The sequence below is a fragment of the Pagrus major genome, chromosome 6 (genome assembly GCF_040436345.1).
Source record: "Pagrus major chromosome 6, Pma_NU_1.0".
Taxonomy (NCBI): Eukaryota; Metazoa; Chordata; class Actinopteri; order Spariformes; family Sparidae; genus Pagrus; species Pagrus major.
In genome coordinates this window covers 3216898-3237442 of record NC_133220.1, presented here as the reverse complement: position 1 = coordinate 3237442, position 20545 = coordinate 3216898, and the positions used below count along the sequence as shown (strand labels likewise).

The window sequence follows — 20545 nt, the reverse complement described above, 5'->3', positions numbered from 1 at the left end:
TGAACATGAATCAAAATCTGTTTTAATCATGTTCAGACGGCACAAACTATAATCTATACGTTTCCCTTTTACAGGTTTTATCTTGATGTCATTCTGCAGCCCAACCTATAAACCTGTAGGTCCAAAATACTGATCAATATTATCACCACTAATAGATCGGTATCTGTACATACTGTAAGTCAGCTGAATATTAACTATACACTGCAAAACAGAAATGAGAGACAAGTTTGAGGAAATGTAGAAACACATGCGCCTTTACATAATTTGTCAACCAGAGAGGAGGAGAAGAAGAGGAACAACAACAACAACAACAACAACAACAACAAGAGTGTTGAGATTTTATTTAAGACACAATTATTTTTTTATTCTGTGACTTTGAATTATCATTGTATGTATATTATTCAAACTTACCATTATTAGTGCCGTTTGTAGCAGCGTTTGAACCTCCAGACCTCCGAGACTTTAATACAAAATAAACAACAACAGCTCCAACAACTGCTCCAACACCTACTCCGACAACAGCTCCGATGACACCAATGATCACTTTGCTGGATGTTTCCTCTGAAACACATAACAAAACACATATTACACAAACACATCTATAACTCAATAATAAGATTAATCAATAATGAACATAATCGATAGTTGCAGCCCCCTTTTGCTGTTTACTTCTTTTATCAAGAGTTGGTTTGTGTTGAGTATTTTAGCTTTGAGCCCTTTTCCGTTAGTTAGTCAGTCAGTATTGTTGCTATGGTTACTTGTAGTTTAATACAGGCCCATTAATTTTGAAGCAACAAAGCACATACATCATAAGGGTCTGGTTATATTGTCCTGTTACTAAACGTTAATCCACATCCAGCTAATCAGAGTCTAGACTCTTCTGTGACCTCAGTATAAAGACGCATCTGAAGCAGTCGGCCAGCGTTTAACGAGGTCGGATCACTGTATGAAACATCGTCTGCAAAATCAGATGAAAACTGAAAAACCTCTGAGGAGACTCAGGTTTGGAGAACAACTCTGAGGACAACATGAGGCACTTTGTTTGACTTCTTTGCATGATGGTGATTCATTTACTGACACTTTAACTTCATACATTAAATTCTGCCCAAACAAAACTTTACATTCATCCTAATAATACAATTATGGATCACAGAGTTTAAAAGCTGCTTGAATGAAAAAGTTGCATTTTGCCGAGGTGATAGTGTTTTAGGAGTCGGGCTGTCACTATCAGATCTTCACTACATGATTATCTCGACCAGAAAAATTCACAAGAACAATATTATGTCAATATATGTAGAAATTTTAAAACAAAAATGCAATCAAATCAATCTTTAACTTTATTTACTGTGTTTTTGTCTCTTTTTTTGACAAATAAATTTCCCTTAGAATACGAGTGTAGGGAGGAGGAGACAGTCTGTAACTATAATGTAGAATAAAAACAGTTACACTCAGTTTCAAGTGAAAAGGCAGCCAGACTTCATCCAACACAGTATTATATTAAGACTCAATCAATCAGAATAAGCTGAAGGAGGTTTCAGGGACAAAATCATGTATAATCTTTTCAGCAGTAAAAAAATAAAAATGTGACCAAGACTGGACTTCTAACATTTATAAATATTTGTAAGAGGGAAAAAAATCTGATGAGGATCCTTTAGATCTGATTAATAAAAAGTGTGACTTTATGTAATGAGAGGGACTTTTTACAGTGTAAAAATGAGCCTGGTGCTGCCCTCTAGTGGACAAACGGTGTCATGAAGACTCTGATTCTCAGTCACAGTCAAACATCAGTAAATGTTGGAGGTGCTGAACATTTCTTCACTCCTGGTTTCAGGCTCAGACAGAAGAGGAAGACTCCTGCTCAGATGTATAAACCACAGTGTCACAGTTCATCTGATGTTTTCAGCTTATTTTCACTTTAAGTCAAAACTTAATGCTGGATTTTAAGTTAATTCATCTTGTAATTAACCAACTCTGCTGCAGTTAATGAATAAAGTACCAGGAAGCTGTTTGTCATGTTGGACCTTCACTGCAACACAACGGTTATAATTACAAGTTTACATCGTCCAGTAAAAACTGCAGCTCCACAGCCTTTATGTTCAGTGTCATGAAGAAGTATCTGACTCCTTCCTGATTTATTCCATGTTTGTATATTTGTCACATTTAATTGTTTCAGATGTTCAAACAGAATCAAATATGAGGCAGAGACAACCTGAGTTAACACAAAATACAGTTTCTAAATGAGCAATTTAATTATTGAAGGTAAAAACCAGGACGACAAAGTCTTTTTAAAATCATTGAACACTAAGAATGATGTCACCATTAAGAGGCACATGGGTTTCAGCATGAATGAAGGTTTTCAGGCCCTAAATCACACCCTGCTTCTTCATCTATTTTACTGTCACTGGGACCATAACTGACTAAATGAACATCATGTTGAGTTGAAGAAGACTTGAAACTAGAGACTGAGGCCATGAACTCATCAGGAGACTGTTTACTGAGGGAATAAATCAGGTGAGAAGCAGCTTCCACACAATCACACCTCTTTCTGAGCCCAGTGGAGTCGCCCCCTGCTGGTCGGTAGAAAGACTGCAGGTTTAAGGCACTTTCACACCTGAAGGCTTCGACTATATTTTATACAGTCGATGATCGCGACTGTTTTAAGTTTAAAAAGCTTTAAGTTGATAAAAAAAAGATCACGACTCACTAAAAAAATTATCTTGAATTGACATCACATGAGATTTGTTGCCTGATATATTTTTTATTTCACTAAAGTCAGAGAAAAAAATGTGTTTTAAAATATGAAACATTAAGTGTTTAAAAGCTTTTGTTTGAGTCTCTGACAACAACTCAGATTAACAAACATTCAGAGAGAGACGGGTACAAGTACTCAAGTACTGAGCTTATTATTGTACTCTAATTTATGTAACTTTATACTTCTACTTCACTATATTTCAGAGGTAATATTGTACTTTTTACTCCACTACATTAATCAGACAGATAAAGTTACTAGTTACTTTGATCTAAACTCATAAAATATAATTATATGCAGAGTTAAAGTTTGCTCCTAGTTTTCAGTCTGAGTTCAGTTTGTAGATTTACACCTGTACATTTAACTTGTCCAGGTGTGAACTCACAAACAGTCGGTGTAAAGGATTGAAACAGTCAGCAGCAGAAGAGGCAGCCTGTGCAGCTTCACTACAGGCCTGTGTGGCTCCCTGGTCATTTTAGTGAGATATTGTTTGCATTGTTAACTGGTCAGCCCCCTTCATTTTCTGATTAAATTTACCTGTGTAGACACACCTGGTCCCGGCCGGGCTGAAACAGTTACTACCTGACGCCAGTAGATGGCGGTAGCAACTGAAAGCGTGGTGGTTGCTGCGGGCAACCGTTGTCGTGGTAACCGTTGTATCAAGTGCAGAGGAAGTCCAGCCGCAGCAGATACAGTGCAGCTGGTTTACATCCGATTCTGGACACTAATACGTGTGTGTTTATCTGTTTATGTCTGTTCAGACATCTTTTGTACATAATAAATTCCCCTTAACACCTGAAGTGGACGTCTAAAATTCAGTGTGTTACACCTGGTTTGTGGAAACTGTCTCTCAACTGGAAAGGAGCCACAAACTTCACAGAAAAGGAGGCTCAGAGTTCAGGACCACTTTCAGTCTGAGCTCCTCAGTGGACCTGAGCTGGTACCAACATCATTCTTTCATGTCACTGAGACAAAGATTTAGTGATGAAGATCCTGTGGCATCAGAACCAGAAGCAGCACCAGTGTGACTTGAGGAGACAGAGCTCAAATGTGTTTCAGGACTAAGAGTTTCTCTCTCAGTGAACACAGTTTCTCTGATTAATGAACTAAATGAACACATGAATCAAGTGTATGTGCTCATATTGTAGTCATGTATCATCACACACAGAATAACAAACACACTGTGGCCACTTTATTAGGCCCACATTAATGATCTGATGCAATCCAACACAACTGTCCTGACTCAAACTTCACTTTCATGATGAAATATAAAGTAAAATAAAGATTTGTGTATGTTGCAGTTTGATACTATGAGATTCATGATGCACAAAACTTCTCAATGAGCTTCATAACTGTCCTCAGATGTTTCCTCTGAAATATATTTACTGTAAAGAGAGTGAGTGTAATACTGGGAATCTAACTGCATCACATACAGCACATATAGTGTTAATAATTAATACAAGTTCATTCTCTCTCTAATCTCTGGTGACTGATGAACCAGCGTCATCATTTCTATGAAGACATTTTTCACTCAGTTTCAAACTTTAAAATTATTTACATATAAAATCACAACTAGGAAGAATCTCACCTTGAATATACACAGAGGTCTCAGCAGATATCTGATGGCTGTTTTCCTTCTGCGTAGCGACACAGCGATAGCGGTCGGTCTTGGTCACAGTAGTCTTGACAGTGATGTATGAACGACCTCCTCTTTCTGAGATCTGTGGTGAATCAGCATTAAGAGTGTTGTTATCACTGTCCTTCCACTCTACTGTAGGAAGTGGATCACCATGAGCTTCACACTGCAGCAGCGCCCTGTCCTTTGTTTGATCAAGTGTCTTTATATTTGGCTCTGGAGCTGCACCTGTGAACAAACACATACACTTTTATGTACCTGATGCAACAATGAGCCTTAATTGTGTTTGTGAGAAATACTTTAATTACAGTATGCTGCCTGAATTAAAAATCAATAATACATTTGTTAAAAGAGGGTCCAACATAGATAATGTGGGATGGGATTATTTATTTTCCTTTAATGAAGGATGGTCCAGTTTAGCAGACTGCAATAAAAACACAGGGTTGGTTGAGTGAATTACCATTATTGGGATAATTGTGAGTTTCCACACCAGTGACATAAAAAAGCTGTCTAGCTCAATAACGTACAGTCATATTGATTTCCTGATTTATTTTGAATTGTCATAAGATGAGCCTGCATCTTTCCTGTGATACTAAAATATCTGTGATGCAATAAATAAAAAATTTTCTTAACAAAAGAAATAAAAGAAAAAGTTATTCCAGTCTGTTTTAGAGCCCATTTAAAAGTTTTCCGCATATTTTAATGATTATAAAAATAATATTATGAATTGTAATTATTTTCTGGATAATACTGACAAACCTAGTTCAGTGTATTTTCACACTAAAGGAGGAAACAAAAAGCAACATTGAAGCATTCAGCATTTCCCTGATGGAACCTGATGAAGGTCTTTGTACCAAAACATTATTAAATTAATTCCTGATTGAGGTCAACAGTGTGCAGGAGTTGTTGTCCTGAGTTAGGAACCTCAAAAAGACCATATGATGGCTGCCGCTGTGTCAGAGCTTGTGTCAGGTGAAGAATATCAGGTGAAGTTTGATGATGACGAGTATATTGATGATGTCAGAGGCTTCAAATGTCACTGCTGCTTCAGAAAGAGCTTCTTTCAGCTACAGCGAAACTATTTGATCATTACTGAGATTAAAAAGAATAAAAGGAATATTGTGATGTTGGGACTCAGAAGGATTGTGACATAAATATTAAACATGAAGTTAAAATTCATGAACCCAGAATGAACCTGGGACTAAACTACATTAATAAAGTAGATTACATTATTCTGTCACGTCAGCAAAAAGACTTTATATGGAGACTTTTTGGGAAATGCAGTAATGAATTATTTTACTGCAGCATATTGCACAATTACTTCTTCATGTAATTAGACAATCTGAATAAAAGTATTAGATTTAATAACACACAGGCTTCTTGGATTAAAAGATGTTGTTGTATAACTATAATATAATAAACGTGTCCACCTTTAAGTGACGACTGATCCCAGTCAGTTCAACACAGAGAGGTTCAGGCCCACAGATGTTAGTGTTTAGACTGACAGGCCTGAGAAGACATTTACAGAAACACCTGCAGAGGTGGAGAGTGACGTCATCAGAATCACGACTCACCTGGGATGTTTTCACCTGTTCTGTCTCTTAAGACTTGATCTGAAAGGAAAAACAAACACATGTTAGATTGTTTTGAAACAGACAGGTAATACTGTGTAAAAGTCATATTTCATCTACTATAGACGGCTGAAATTTCATTGCACAGAGACATAATCTGCAGCGTGTCTCTGATATCTGCATGTTTGATACAGAGGTCATCTCTCCAGATGTGGCTGCAGCTCTGTGGGCTCGAGGCCCTGCCAGATGTGTATTCTGACCACAACAAAAGTCCATCTGGGACTCTTGAACCAGTCGCAGCAGTAAATGAGCGGACATCTTTAACTGTTTAATGAAAGCACTCACCAACAACAAGCTCAATGTAGAATGTTTGTCTCGGCTGAAGACGTGGAAAATCGCAGCTGTAGGTCCCGCTGTCGGCCATCTTTGTTTTTATTATCTTTATGGAGGCGTCGCCGTTCTTCAGTTGATCTTGAAAATGTGAGACTCGACCTGTGAACTGCTCATCTTGACCTGGACGGCCGTTATTGTAATGACTGCCTGAATCATAGAAGAACACCTCCTTCTGACCGTCTTTCTTCCAGTCAAACAGCTTTGCTGTGATGTCCTCCTTGGTGCTGAGCGAACAGGGTAAAACAGCATCATCATCTTCTTTCACGACCACTTTGACACCTGGAAGATAAAAACATGTGTTACTCAGTATGTTAACATGCAGAGTCACCAGGAAACAAAGTCAGATAACAACTTTACAAACCACAACAATAACTCAACACCTGTTTCCTCTAACATAATAGTTTTGGTTGTGTCGTGCTTGTACTGACATATTTTAAGTATATTTAAGCTGTACAGTATAGTTTATTAGGTTTTTGTTATTGAGCCTTGTGTTTGAATTTTACAAAATGTATTCAGCTGGAAACTCTTCAGCTTTATAACACCAGGAGAAGTTGTAGTTTTATTCATTCATCTTGATTTATTGGACTGGATTCAAAGACACAACTAACCACCAAACTATCCTGTTCCTCAGCTGCAACACACAGACACACACACACACACACACACACACACACACACACACACACACACACACACACACACACATTAGTGATGACGCAACATCACATCAACAGAAACCTGTGAGTGTCTGAAGCAGGAAGGAGACGACACACACGCACCAATAGTGAAGACGCCACATCATTATAGAGCATCAATCCAATCAATACTATTAATAATCAATGAGTCCACCTGGTAACTACTTGGTATTATATTTCACTAAAGAGTAAACAACGATAAAAATAAAGGACAGCACTCAGATTAAACTGCTTATTCTCTCCTCTCTCACTAAAGAGTAACTAATGATTAACTAATGATTAACTAATGATCTGACTTGGTAACTATTCAGTATCATGTTTCACACTGATTCATATATAACTCATGAATAAAGTGACTCTAACCCACAGATATTTATTTATGTATTAATGTATTTAATGTTTAATTGTTGAGGGACCAGTTTGTGTTAAACCTGCTGCACACTACAGCTTTTATAGCCGAAGCTAATCAGTAATGAACGTCACCATGAACTCATCATCAGCTGATGATTGATCGATAACGTGTCTCCCAGTCTGTCCTGTGGTAACTCATTATCTACTATATAGTTTATATGTAACTCATTAACGATCCAATAACTATCAAGTCCTTCCTGATGAAGATCTGCGCCACGTCTCTGTTTTATTGAGGGAACTACTTTAGTTCAAAGTGAACTGAACTTTAAGAGTCAAAGTCCAACAATCACAACATCCTGAAGGTTTCATGTCTGCACGAGCGTTTCTGTGAAACCTGTGCGTGTCTGCAGCAGGATGGAGACGACGCACACGCACACGCACGCAGGGACGTATGCACGCACGCGCACGCACAGCAGTGATGACGACATCATTACAGAGCATTTCGAGATTAAAACTCAGCATCATCCAGCTGTAATTCTTCTGTAATCGATCCAATCAATACTATCGATGTGTGCTGATGATCAGGGTGCGTGTGTGACGTCACAGTGAGAATTAAAAACTGTCAGTGAGTGATGATCAGTTTTCTTACCGTCTCCAGCAGCAGACGTTTCTCCAGAGCAGCTCAGCAGACAGAGACACACGAGAGGAAGAAGCTCCATAGTTGTGATGTCCTCTGAGGACTTCACCACACTGATGGTGTCTCTATATGACGGAGCTTCACACACTCCTCAACACCCTGACTGGTTCATCACAACCTGTTTCTGCTCCTCAGCCTGCAGCTGCGGCACTTCCGGTACTAATATTTCAGAATAAAAGCGCCATCACCAGGCCTGCAGCTGCCATCGCATTTTGTCTGGGTGTTGGTCCACTGAGAGGAGGGAAGTAACGAAGTACAAATACTTTGTTACTGTACTTGAGTAGATTTTTCAGGTACCTGTACTTCACTGAGGTCTTTATTGTTCTGACAACTTTTGATTTAAACAAATATCTGCAGGTGAATTTCGGTAATCTGGGACATTATTTGAACCCTTTCTGTGATCTCATCGCCATGACGTCATGAGACAGGTCAGAGTCTGCAGTCAGCTGAGGACAGGAACAATCCCTGTCAGTAGTTTTCACACTGACACACACACAGCTGTCTCTCTGTAATAATCTACTAAAGGTCCTTTGAGATGAGCAGTGAAACTTTGATCTGTTGAAGTCTTCTGAAAGCAGCCTTTGTTTGTCAGAGTATTTCATCAGCCAGAGTTATTCAGTCAGTTCTGTGTTTCAGCTAACATCACCCTTCTTCTCCAGAAGAGAGCTGTGTGAGGCACAAACACCAAACACACACTCAGACACACACATCTGCAGCAGCAATGATGCCACAACAACACACATCACAATCAGTGCTCCATAAAAGTGTAAAACAGCCTCACTGAGTGTGTTTGTCCTCCTGAGATTCATGTCATCATTCAACCTGACACACAAACAGAAGCAGCTCAAAACACTTCAGTCAAACAGCAGCAGGTGGCGCTAACGTCTCTGACAGATTTCACTTCCTGTGGCTGCTCGATGAAACAACACACCTGGTGCAGGTGCATGAACAGTTAACGCTCCAGCTGTGAGAATAAATAAATGAGAGTAAATAAAACATGGAGCTGTTTCTCTCTCAGATGCTTTGACCTCATCAGCAGCTGTTTCCTCCGGCAGCAGAAGAGCAAGTCCCTGTTCTCAATCCTGCTGACAAAGTCCTGAGAAGAAACAGCCGTCAGCAGGTCTGGATCATGTTGTCTCCTCACAGACTCAGGCCTCGTTACACAGACATGAGGATTTCTTTACATTCAGCTGTAATCTCCATTCATGAAGCTGTCAGTGAGGTAAACTGTCTCTAGAAACCTTGTTTTAAAGAGGATTTATCTGCTCTGTTGTCTCTTTGGTGTCCTGACAGCTGCTGTAAAACACAGATCATCTCAGAATCAGACCCATAAATTAAAATCACTTTTATTTCTTTGATCACAGTTTGAACACAGAAACATCAGAAACAGTCACAACACACAGTTTTGACATTTTTCATGTTTTATTCAAACTTTTGTATAGAAATGATGAAGCGCTGCCTGAAGTGACATGAAACACTACAAGTGCATCATCAGTGAACAGAAACATACATGAACTCTGATAAATAATAAAAACAGCTGCCAGAATAAGACACAACAGTTCAACAGCTGCACAAACTGAACATTGAACCTTCATGAAGGAGGATTTACTGCACGACTGTTGTATCAGACTGCATCAGCTTCAGCTCGCTGTACCTAATAAACTGGACACTGAGTGTAGAGTTCAGTGTGTAACTGGACCTGACAGACTCTGGATCAGAACCTTAACAAATACAAAGAAGCATACAAATATAAAAATAAAATAAGCCTTCATAGAAAATAAAATACTCCCATGGTAAATCATAATTATGAGATAAAAGACAAAATTATGTGAGAAAAACTGAAAAAAAAAGTTTTTATCTAACAATTATGATTTTTTAATGCATTATGTTGATTTATTTTACTTCATTTTCTTATAATTTTGACTTTTGGTCCCATAATTTTGAGGTTTTATGTCTTAATCTTTACTTCATTCATCTCATAATTATGATTTAACATGGGAATAATTTTTCTGGCCTTCCATAAGTCCCAAGTAATGACAATAACACCAATATAAAATATAAAAGTCACATTATATTTACTTGCAGCTACAAAGTGTTCACACTGACTGACAGTGTTAACAGCAGCTTTAGTTCAGTGAAGTCTGATGGTTTTAAAGCACATGTGGAGCTCAGTCAGGAGCTTTAAGCGCTACAAGCAGTCTGATAATATTTGGTCAATAGACGGCATTTATACAGCACTGCTGCCCTCATTCATCCATTCACTCACTCACTCACTCACTCACTCACTCACTCACTCACTCACTCACTCACTCACCGATGGCAGTGAGCTACCATACAAGGTGCTGGTCTGACCATCGGGAGCAGTTTGGGCTTCAGCCTGTTGCTCGAGGACACTTGGACATGTGGACGGGAGGAGCCGGGGATCGAACCAGCGACGTGTGACGGCACTTTTTTGGTCCGAGCCCCTCGGCTCTGAACACGTATATAAAACTTGGACGGTCTTGTTCTGGTTTCATTAAGTCCCTAATGACAGGATTCTGGGTCCTACACTTGACCTGGACACTATTTGTGACTGAGTGCTGTGAGATAAAGTCGAGGACTGTATATGTGTATATCTTGTATATTAATTGTGAGTCAGCTCTGTAGATCATCGAACAGACATGCTGTTATAATACTCTCCTCAACACTTCTGATAAGGTTCAGATTGTGAGGTCAGAGTATAAAAACAGTTGGTTTAGTTCAGGGACAGATTGAGGTCGTGTTAATGAGAAACATGCACATCGACAAACAGCCTTCATTTTTTTATCTTGCTTCCATCTCAATTATCTGCCTCAACACAACCTGAAATTAATTTTAACTTTAAAACCAAGTTTAAATCCTCAAACTGCCTGAAATAAGAGAAGACCAGACAAAATGTCCTCACCATCATCCAGCATGGTGGAAACACACACAGCAGAGAACTTCACAGCACATGTAGAGATAGTTACTGTTTTGGATCAGGTTGATTCAGTGGTGTTGCTGAACTGAGTTGAGACCGTAGTTGTCTTATCTCCTCATCTGCAGGAAAAGAAAACAAAGTTACATTCAAGAAAATCACAAATGTAAATACCAACAAGATGATTAATGTCTGAGAAAATAAAACAACTGTCAAGACTCTAAACATGAGATAACTTACTTTTCTTACGATTTTCTTTCCTGAAATTGTTGATGCAAAGCCCAGCTAGAACAGCAACAACAACTAAAAGGAGGATGGGTACTACAATAGCAGTAATCACTCCAGCAGAAAGTCCTGAAACAGATACAAAGTGAGTGCATCAGTCAGAAGGTCAGTGCAGATGATAAACAGCAGACTGGACCTCACAGCTCACACAGAACAACTAAAGGTGAGTCTGCTCCTGAAATCTGAACTTGTTTCACATGAAAACTCCACTGGGATGAATGTGAGCAGGAACAGTGATGTGAGCTCTGATCTCAGGTCCAGTTTCCTCCTGCTGGGCTCCACAGCTCAGAGGCTGCTTCTGGTTCTGGTCCCAGCAGTGAAGAAATAAATAGACTTAGTTACAGTCCATCACTTTGATCTGACAGTAAAAACACAGGATCACCTGATAAAATATAAAACTTCTTCACAATACTTTTACTGATACTTTTACACTTTTACTCAAGTGGACTTTTACTTGTAACAGAGTATTTTTACTTTGTGTTTCTGCTTCTTTCACTTCAGTAAAGTATCCGAGTACTTCTTCCACCACTGACTACTGTCCAGAAACATGAAGGTTAAAATCACTGTGAGCTTCTTGGTGCTGGTCGGCTCCACAGTTATTGGGCCTGATGGGAGCAGATCAACACACAGTCGCAGGTTTTATGAAGCGTGAGTCTGTTGAAGCTCCGACTATTAAACATAAATATACTTTAACTCATTAATAAAAGAACAGAATCAATATTTAGAGATTCTTACAGACACATATAGACTGAGACACAGTTTCACATCTCTCCACACAGATTCTTAAATAATATAATCAGAACAATTCTTCTGTCTCAGCCAACAAAAGCTCACCAAAGATCACAGCAGGATCCATATTTGATTTCAGGAACATGTTGCAGAGTTGGATCATTTATGTTGCTGTGAAACATCAGGTTTGCTCATGATTTCTGAATCTGAATTCATCCTTCAGCATCAAATCCTTCAGGAGATCTCTGACCAGCTTCTGCTGCTTTAATAGTCACAATGACTACAATTATAAACTGATAGTTAATGTTGGAGACTCGTAGTTACAGCCTGAATACAATGGTACTAATGACAAGTGTTAACTGTCCAGTAAAAGCTCAGTTCAAAGCCTCCATGATCTCATATTATTACAGGAACTATCATTGTGTATATTCAGAGGTAAAGTTTGCTCCTAGTTTTCAGTCTGAGTTCAGTTTGTAGTTGAGAAATAAAATAATAAAGTCATCAGTGAGTAAACTCTTCTCTTCCTGTCTGAGTGTCTTCATGGTGTTTGTTGTGTGATTCATGTGTAACTCGGCTGCTGTAACGCTGCAGTTTGTCATTGGGATTAATAAAGTCTCTCTCTAATCTCTCTAATCTAAACAGAGCTCACAGTGACGGCCTCTCTGACGGCTTCACTCTGCTGTTGCTGTGCTTTCTGTCTCCAGGGCTGCAGACCTGTTGGGAGCTTCATCAGCAGCAGGGGACACACCTGGGCCTGATGTGCTCCATGTATAGAAATCCTTCAGAACATCTGCTCACACATCTTTGTGTCGGGGCTTTTGGTTTCCTTTGGTTTGTTTTTACAGCTCAACATCCACACAGCACATCTTCACTCATCCACTGCTGCACTACTGACTGCACTCACTCCTCCAGCTGTTTGTGAAACAACACGACGAGAACAGAATCTCACCTGGTTCTGGAGCTGCACCTGTGAAGATAACAAGACATGTAGTGAGACATCAGTTATAAAGGACAATTACGAGATTATAAATGAAACGTGGTGATGTTTCCTGTTCATCACTTCTCTGCTTGTACATGAGGATTACAGTGTGTTTAAGAAGGAGAGAAACATGAAGAACAGAGAAACAGGAACCTTAATTACACCTCGTTACATTGTTAGACAGAACAAGACGAGTAAAACTTCTCTAACTTCTCTTTTTTCATCAACTTAAACACTTTTTCTGACTCACATCATGACAGAAACACATCAACAGTGAAGACTTTACAGCAGCTCCTGAACTTTTACACATTTGTTGGGCTTAAAAAAAACATTAAAGGACGTCATGTGAACTTTGTTGACTATTTACATTAAAGTAATAAAGAAAATGTGTTATGAAATGTGAAACACAGGGTCATTAAAAGCTTGTCCCCTTCTGTTAACAGGGCTCGGGTGTGGCCACTTTAATAGGAACACCTGTACAATCTAAAGCAGGGCTGAGCAACATATACAATATATACTGTTGTCATGATGTGAGACTATATGTTGTCTTAGATATTTGATATTCTCACATGGTGATATATCATAACTGTTGTCTGTTCCTGGTTTTAAAGGCTCATTACAGTAAAGTGACGTCATGTTCTGAACTCACCAGACTGTTCGACTTGTTCTGATACTTTCTTTACCCACTGACTCATTATATCCACATTAATGATGATTAGTGATCAGAAATCTCATCGTGTTAATGTTTTGTGAAAGTAACAATCGTCACCCCTACAATATTATCACAGTAGGACCTGTTTGGTCAAACATATTGAGATATTTGATTTTGTGGCCCCGTCCTAACATTTATGAAGTGCTTTTGAGAAAATTTCAATATATTGAGTTACATATCGTATATCAGGATGTGGCATAAAAATATTGTGATATAATTTTCAGGCCGTACCTCGCAGCTCTAATCTAAAGTAATCTAACACAACTGTTCTGTAACTTCAATAATCTTTAATTCTAGCAATATTATATAATCATAATGTTTAATGAATATTTAGTCAGAGTGAGTTAAAATCTGTGCTGATGTTTAATGACTCATGTTGTTATTATCACTCATCATAACTCATCATTTCAGATCGGTGTCATCATGTGTGAGACTCAGTTTGTGTGCTGTGATTCATTTTAGTCTGGCGATGCAGAAATCTTTGTTCAATAACCACCTGTATGCACATTTAACTTGTCCAGGTGTGAACTCACAAACAGTCGGTGTAAAGGGTTTAAACAGTCAGCAGGCAGAAGAGGCAGCCTGTGCAGCTTCACTACAGGCCTGTGTGGCTCCCTGGTCATTTTAGTGAGATATTGTTTGCATTGTTAACTGGTCAGCCCCTTCATTTTCTGATTAAATTTACCTGTGTAGACACACCTGGTCCCGGCCGGGCTGAAACAGTTACTACCTTACGCCAGTAGATGGCGGTAGCAACTGATAGCGTGGTGGTTGCTGCGGGCAACCGTTGTCGTGGTAACCGTTGTATCAAGTGCAGAGGAAGTCCAGCCGCAGCAGATACAGTGCAGCTGGTTTACATCCGATTCTGGACACTAATAAGTGTGTGTTTATCTGTTTATGTCTTTTCAGACATCTGTTGTACATAATAAATTCCCCTTAACACCTGAAGTGGACGTCTAAAATTCAGTGTGTTACACCTGGTTTGTGGAAACTGTCTCTCAACTGGAAAGGAGCCACAAACTTCACAGAAAAGGAGGCTCAGAGTTCAGGACCACTTTCAGTCTGAGCTCCTCAGTGGACCTGAGCTGGTACCAACATCATTCTTTCATGTCACTGAGACAAAGATTTAGTGATGAAGATCCTGTGGCATCAGAACCAGAAGCAGCACCAGTGTGACTTGAGGAGACAGAGCTCAAATGTGTTTCAGGACTAAGAGTTTCTCTCTCAGTGAACACAGTTTCTCTGATTAATGAACTAAATGAACACATGAATCAAGTGTATGTGCTCATATTGTAGTCATGTATCATCACACACAGACTAACAAACACACTGTGGCCACTTTATTAGGCCCACATTAATGATCTGATGCAATCCAACACAACTGTTCTGACTCAAACTTCACTTTTATGATGAAATATAAAGTAAAATAAAGATTTGTGTATGTTGCAGTTTGATACTATGAGATTCATGATTCATAATCCCTGGTGATTGATGAACTAATGTCATCATTTCTATGAAGAAATTTTTAAAATTTTAAGTTTAAAACATTTTAAATTATTTACATATTAAATCACAACTAGGAAGAATCTCACCTTGGATATGCACAGGGATCACAGCAGCAATCTGATGGCTGATATTCTTCTGCGTAGCTACACAGCTGTAGTTGTCGGTCTTGGTCACAGTAATCTTGACAGTGATGTATGAATATCTTCTTGTTTTGACTCCTTTCGCTCATCAGCATGAAGAGTGTTGTTATCACTGTCCTTCCACTCTACTGTAAGAGGTGGATCACCGTGAGCTTCACACTGCAGCAGACGCGAGTCTTTGTATCAGCAAGTATATCAATATTTGGCTTTGGAGCTGCACCTGTGAACACATTATAAACAACAGATTATAAAGAGACAGTTTCAGCATTATTAATGTAACATTGGGATTTTGTTCATCCACACTCTGCTTGTATCCAGTTTACAGTGTGAAGAGAAAAACACAATAAAAGCCGCCAGCATCATTTTATGTGACGATAACATTTTAAACTGTTTCCAGTTTGAGGCAGACACACAAATACAGTGAACTTGTTAAACTGAACTATAAAGATTGTAATAAAATATAAAACATAGTGTTCAAAGATAAACACACCTAATGTGTCACATGTTAGTGAGAACTACTTTAATTATGCTGCCTGAAAGAAAAATTCAGGGCAGACTGAATATGAGAAACTCTTCTCAGCATCTACACAAACAACACAGTTCAGAGCACCAAGAGATGAGCAGATGATACTGAAGCTCCAAAGCTTGTTTGACTCTGTGACGTGAACTTTTCCAACAGAAACAACTGTTTCTAACAGAATCCAGCTGCACTTACATTTGACTCTACGTACGTATGATTGGTGCATCGCTTCAATGTTTTTAAATTAAATGATCTTTTCCTTCCCTAAAGGTTGGTCCAGTGAAGGGACGGGAGGATGAAGACTTTGATTGTGGTTTGCTATAAAAACTCTAGTTGATAAGTTGATGATGGTGAATTACCATTATTGAGATAAATGTGAGTTTCCACACCAGTGACATAAAAAGCTGTCTAGCTCAATAACGTACAGTCATATTGATTCTGATTTATTTTGAATTGTCACAAGATGAGCCTGCATCTTTCCTGTGATACTAAAATATCTGTGATGCAATACATAAATATAAACATTGTTACATAAACATTAAACATAAAGTTAAAATTCATGAACCCAGAATGAACCTGGGACTAAACTACATTAATAAAGTAGATTACATTATTCTGTCACATCAGTAAAAAGACTTTATATGGAGACTTTTTGGGAAATGCAGCAATTAATTATTTAACTAACACAATAACTTCTTCATGTAATTAGACAATCTGAATAAAAGTATTGGATTTAATAACACACAGGCTTCTTGGATTAAAAGATGTTGTTGTATAACTATAATATAATAAACGTGTCCACCTTTAAGTGACGAGTGATCCCAGTCAGTTCAACACAGAGAGGTTCAGGCCCACAGATGTTAGTGTTTAGACTGACAGGCCTGAGAAGACATTTACAGAAACACCTGCAGAGGTGGAGAGTGACGTCATCAGAATCAGGACTCACCTGGGATGTTTTCACCTGTTCTGTCTCTTAAGACTTGACCTGAAAGGAAAAACAAACACACGTTAGATTGTTTTGAAACAGACAGGTAATACTGTGTAAAAGTCATGTTTCATCTACTATAGACGGCTGAAATTTCATTGTACAGAGACATAATCTGCAGCGTGTCTCTGATATCAGACATGTTTGATACAGAGGTCATCTCTCCAGATGTGGCTGCAGCTCTGTGGGCTCGAGGCCCTGCCAGATGTGTATTCTGACCACAACAAAAGTCCATCTGGGACTCTTGAACCAGTCGCAGCAGTAAATGAGCGGACATCTTTAACTGTTTAATGAAAGCACTCACCAACAACAAGCTCAATGATGAATGTTTGTCTCGGCTGAAGATTTGGAAAAATGCAGCTGTAGTTCCCGCTGTCCACCATCTTTGTTTTTATTATCTTTATGGAGGCGTTGCTGTTCTTCAGTTGATCTTGAAAATGTGAGACTCGACCTTTGAACTGCTCATCTTGACCTATGTTGCTGTTATCGGAATGAATGCCTGAATTATAAAAGAACACATCCTTCTGACTTTCATCTTTCCTCCAGTCAAAGGTCTGTCTTGTGATGTCCTCCTTGGGTCTGAGCGAACAGGGTAAAACAGCATCACTGCCTTCTTTCACAAGCACTTTGACACCTGGAAGATAAAAACATGTGTTACTCAGTATGTTAACATGCAGAGTCATCAGGAAACAAAGTCAGATAACAACTTTACACACCACAACAATAACTCAACACCTGTTTCCTCTAACATAATAGTTTTGGTTGTGTCGTGCTTGTACTGACATATTTTAAGTATATTTAAAGCTCTGGTCTACGATTTGATAGATTGATCATTATTGTTAACATTATTTAGATGGTGGTTATGGCCCAATAGTGCAACCTAAACAATGTGAAGAGTAAAAGGAACCAAATAAATCCATTTTCTCTAGCGCCTGCAAAACTGAAAAAGAAATTGACCAATAGGAGCCATCTGGTCCAAATGGCTCCTATTGGTCAATTTCTAAAATTGCTACCATGTTTACACCAAATCAGCCTATTTATTTGCTCGTGGCAGCTAAATGAAGCAGCAATGCAGGTAGATGAATGAAACCCTCCGCTTCACGTTGGGGTTTCATTCATCCTGTCCGGATTTATTTCTCCATAACAACCTCTCGCCCGGTCACTACTCAGCTGTTCTGCTGACCCTCCTCCCGGTCTTGTCCGTTTGTTTTCAACGAAGCCTTTGCTAAATCAATATGATGGATTACCATATAAGTGTTACGATGTGTGTATTTGTGTGTCTTATCTGTCATAAACAAGAGATTACGGTTTACGGGCACGTTTGTGTTGCGGTCATGGTGCTAATGATGCTAATGGCGTTACGCTAGCTTGGCTGTGGAGCTGAGCTGTGGACATTGTAATGACTTACAAGATTTATGTTAGTTTCAACGTGCATTGTTGTAATTTTCCCTATGAATCCGACATCATTACTCTGCATTCAAAGCTGTATTTGGTTTCTGCCGCTTGTTGCGGGAGGTTGTGTGTGTGTGTGTGTGTGTGTGGGGGGGGGGGGGGGGGGGGGGTGCTTTTTAAAATATTTCTCAGATCGTAGACCTTTAAGCTGTACAGTATAGTTTATTAGGTTTTTGTTATTGAGCTTTGTGTTTGAATGTTACAAAATGTATTCAGCTGGAAACTCTTCAGCTTTATAACACCAGGAGAAGTTGTAGTTTTATTCATGTCAGATCTTGATTTATTGGACTGGATTCAAAGACACAACTAACCACCAAACTATCCTGTTCCTCAGCTGCAACACACAGGTTGTTTTTAACTTTGTAATTCAAATATGTTCACTGTACTTTCTAAAGGACATCAGATTAAAGCTTCACATGGCAAACACACACACACACACACACACACACACACAAACACACACGTACACAAAATACACGCACGCACGCACGCAAGCACACTGCTCCACCCACCACATCCGCCCGACCACACACTAACTGAATAAACTCGAGCTGCTACGCTTCATCGATTACTTCTATAACTATTATATTAATCATCAATTATTTTTATAATCGACTCGAGTTCAGACAGAAAGTCAGAATTCACACACACACACACACACACACACACACACACACACACACACATTAGTGATGACGCAACATCACCTCAACAGAAACCTGTGCGTGTCTGCAGCAGGAAGGAGACGACGCACACGCACGCACACGCACCAATAGTGAAGACGCCACATCATTATAGAGCATCAATCCAATCAATACTATCGATGTGTGCTGATGATCAGGGTGCGTGTGTGACGTCACAGCGCTGAGCAGGTGTCTTGTACGCACTAAAGCAGGAAGCAGCTGATGAACATCCCGCATGTTTCCGCATTGTTCCGCTGCTCAGATGAAACAAAGTGAGAATTAAAGACTGTCAGTGAGTGATGATCAGTTTTCTTACCGTCTCCAGCAGCAGACGTTTCTCCAGAGCAGCTCAGCAGACAGAGACACACGAGAGGAAGAAGCTCCATAGTTGTGATGTCCTCTGAGGACTTCACCACACTGATGGTGTCTCTATATGACGGAGCTTCACACACTCCTCAACACCCTGACTGGTTCATCACAACCTGTTTCTGTTTCTCAGCCTGCAGGCAGTGAGAGCTGCAACACTTCCGGTACAATCCTTCACAATAAAACGGCAAAAGCGTCATCACCATATATTTACACTATGACTCATGCATACCAGCAAATTATGTGTGAATTTGTTGGAAATACAGTTAAAGGACCAGTTCACTTAAACAAAACAGAAACTCAGTCATCATCTCCTCCCTCATGCTGATGTAAAGTCAGGTGAAGTTTCATAGTCCACAAAACATTTCTGGAGCTTCACAGTAAAACTCTCCTCAACAACTGAAGTAGCTGGAGACTTGTTTTAAAATGGAAAAGCAACAGAAATAAAACTCCATTAAAACTTTGCCGAATTAGCTGTTAGTAGTTCCTGTTTGCAGTGAACCTGTTGATGAACAGACAACTATCAGTGGATTACTTTGAGACTGAAGGAAACTTAAAAACAGGAGATTTGTCAGGCAAGTTCTGCACATGTAAGAAGTGTCTGTTTTCAGGATTTGTCAGCAAATTTCTGGAGTCATTATCTCCCCCAGTTCAGCTGTAAAAAAAATGCTGCAGTTTTCAAACTGATATTTTCTATATTTAGCTAATTTTCTTCACATCTGAGACAAATTGTTAAAAAATTAAAAGTGTTAAATCTAAATATTAATTGTAAATGTTGAATCTAAATATTACAGGTGACCCATTAAGATGCAACATTTAACTAACAAATCCAACAATTATGCCTCAGATTTGAGGAAAATGAGCTAAATGTGAAGAAAATGAGCTAAATATTGAAAATATATGAGTGAGAAAACTGCAATCACATTTTTACACTTGGTTTTATGTCCCAGAAAACCTCTGTTTAGTGTTCACTCCTTTTTAATACACATAAGTGGGTTTTTAATCCAAATGAGTTATTTACTGATGTATTTTATGTTGTGAAACAAAACATACAAATCTCTTAAGCTCATGTGTTAACCACAGACGATGTTTCAGGTATTTAACCAAAAGCCCATTGACTTTGAGAAGAGGGGACGAAAAATGCAAAAATGTATTATTACG

At 39.0% G+C, this 20545-nt stretch overlaps 3 protein-coding genes across 4 annotated transcripts in view; 1 reads left to right on the top strand and 2 right to left on the bottom strand.

The window, feature by feature from the left end:
- Window positions 1-20545, top strand: part of LOC140997859 (butyrophilin subfamily 3 member A2-like) — a 152247-nt gene that overhangs the window by 4195 nt on the left and 127507 nt on the right. The gene's annotated exons all lie outside the window — the stretch shown is intronic.
- On the bottom strand, window positions 1920-8213 carry LOC140997861 (butyrophilin-like protein 1). The gene is made up of 4 exons (XM_073467920.1): window positions 8045-8213; window positions 6302-6628; window positions 5960-5998; window positions 1920-4613 (listed from the first exon to the last, which is right to left on the bottom strand). Exons 1-4 carry the CDS (start codon window positions 8112-8114, stop codon window positions 4300-4302), a joined length of 750 nt encoding a protein of 249 aa, XP_073324021.1. The 5' UTR covers window positions 8115-8213; the 3' UTR covers window positions 1920-4299.
- LOC140997865 (myelin-oligodendrocyte glycoprotein-like) lies at window positions 9423-19930 on the bottom strand. 2 transcript variants are annotated; one of them, XM_073467926.1, is made up of 7 exons: window positions 19335-19930; window positions 17188-17517; window positions 16845-16883; window positions 15325-15598; window positions 12991-13008; window positions 11268-11381; window positions 9423-11149 (listed from the first exon to the last, which is right to left on the bottom strand). In XM_073467926.1, exons 1-4 carry the CDS (start codon window positions 19402-19404, stop codon window positions 15504-15506), a joined length of 534 nt encoding a protein of 177 aa, XP_073324027.1. In that variant the 5' UTR covers window positions 19405-19930; the 3' UTR covers window positions 9423-11149; window positions 11268-11381; window positions 12991-13008; window positions 15325-15503. The 2 variants fall into 2 exon arrangements, with proteins under 2 accessions (XP_073324027.1, XP_073324029.1); XM_073467928.1 differs by lacking the exon at window positions 16845-16883 and having other exon boundaries at window positions 19335-19928.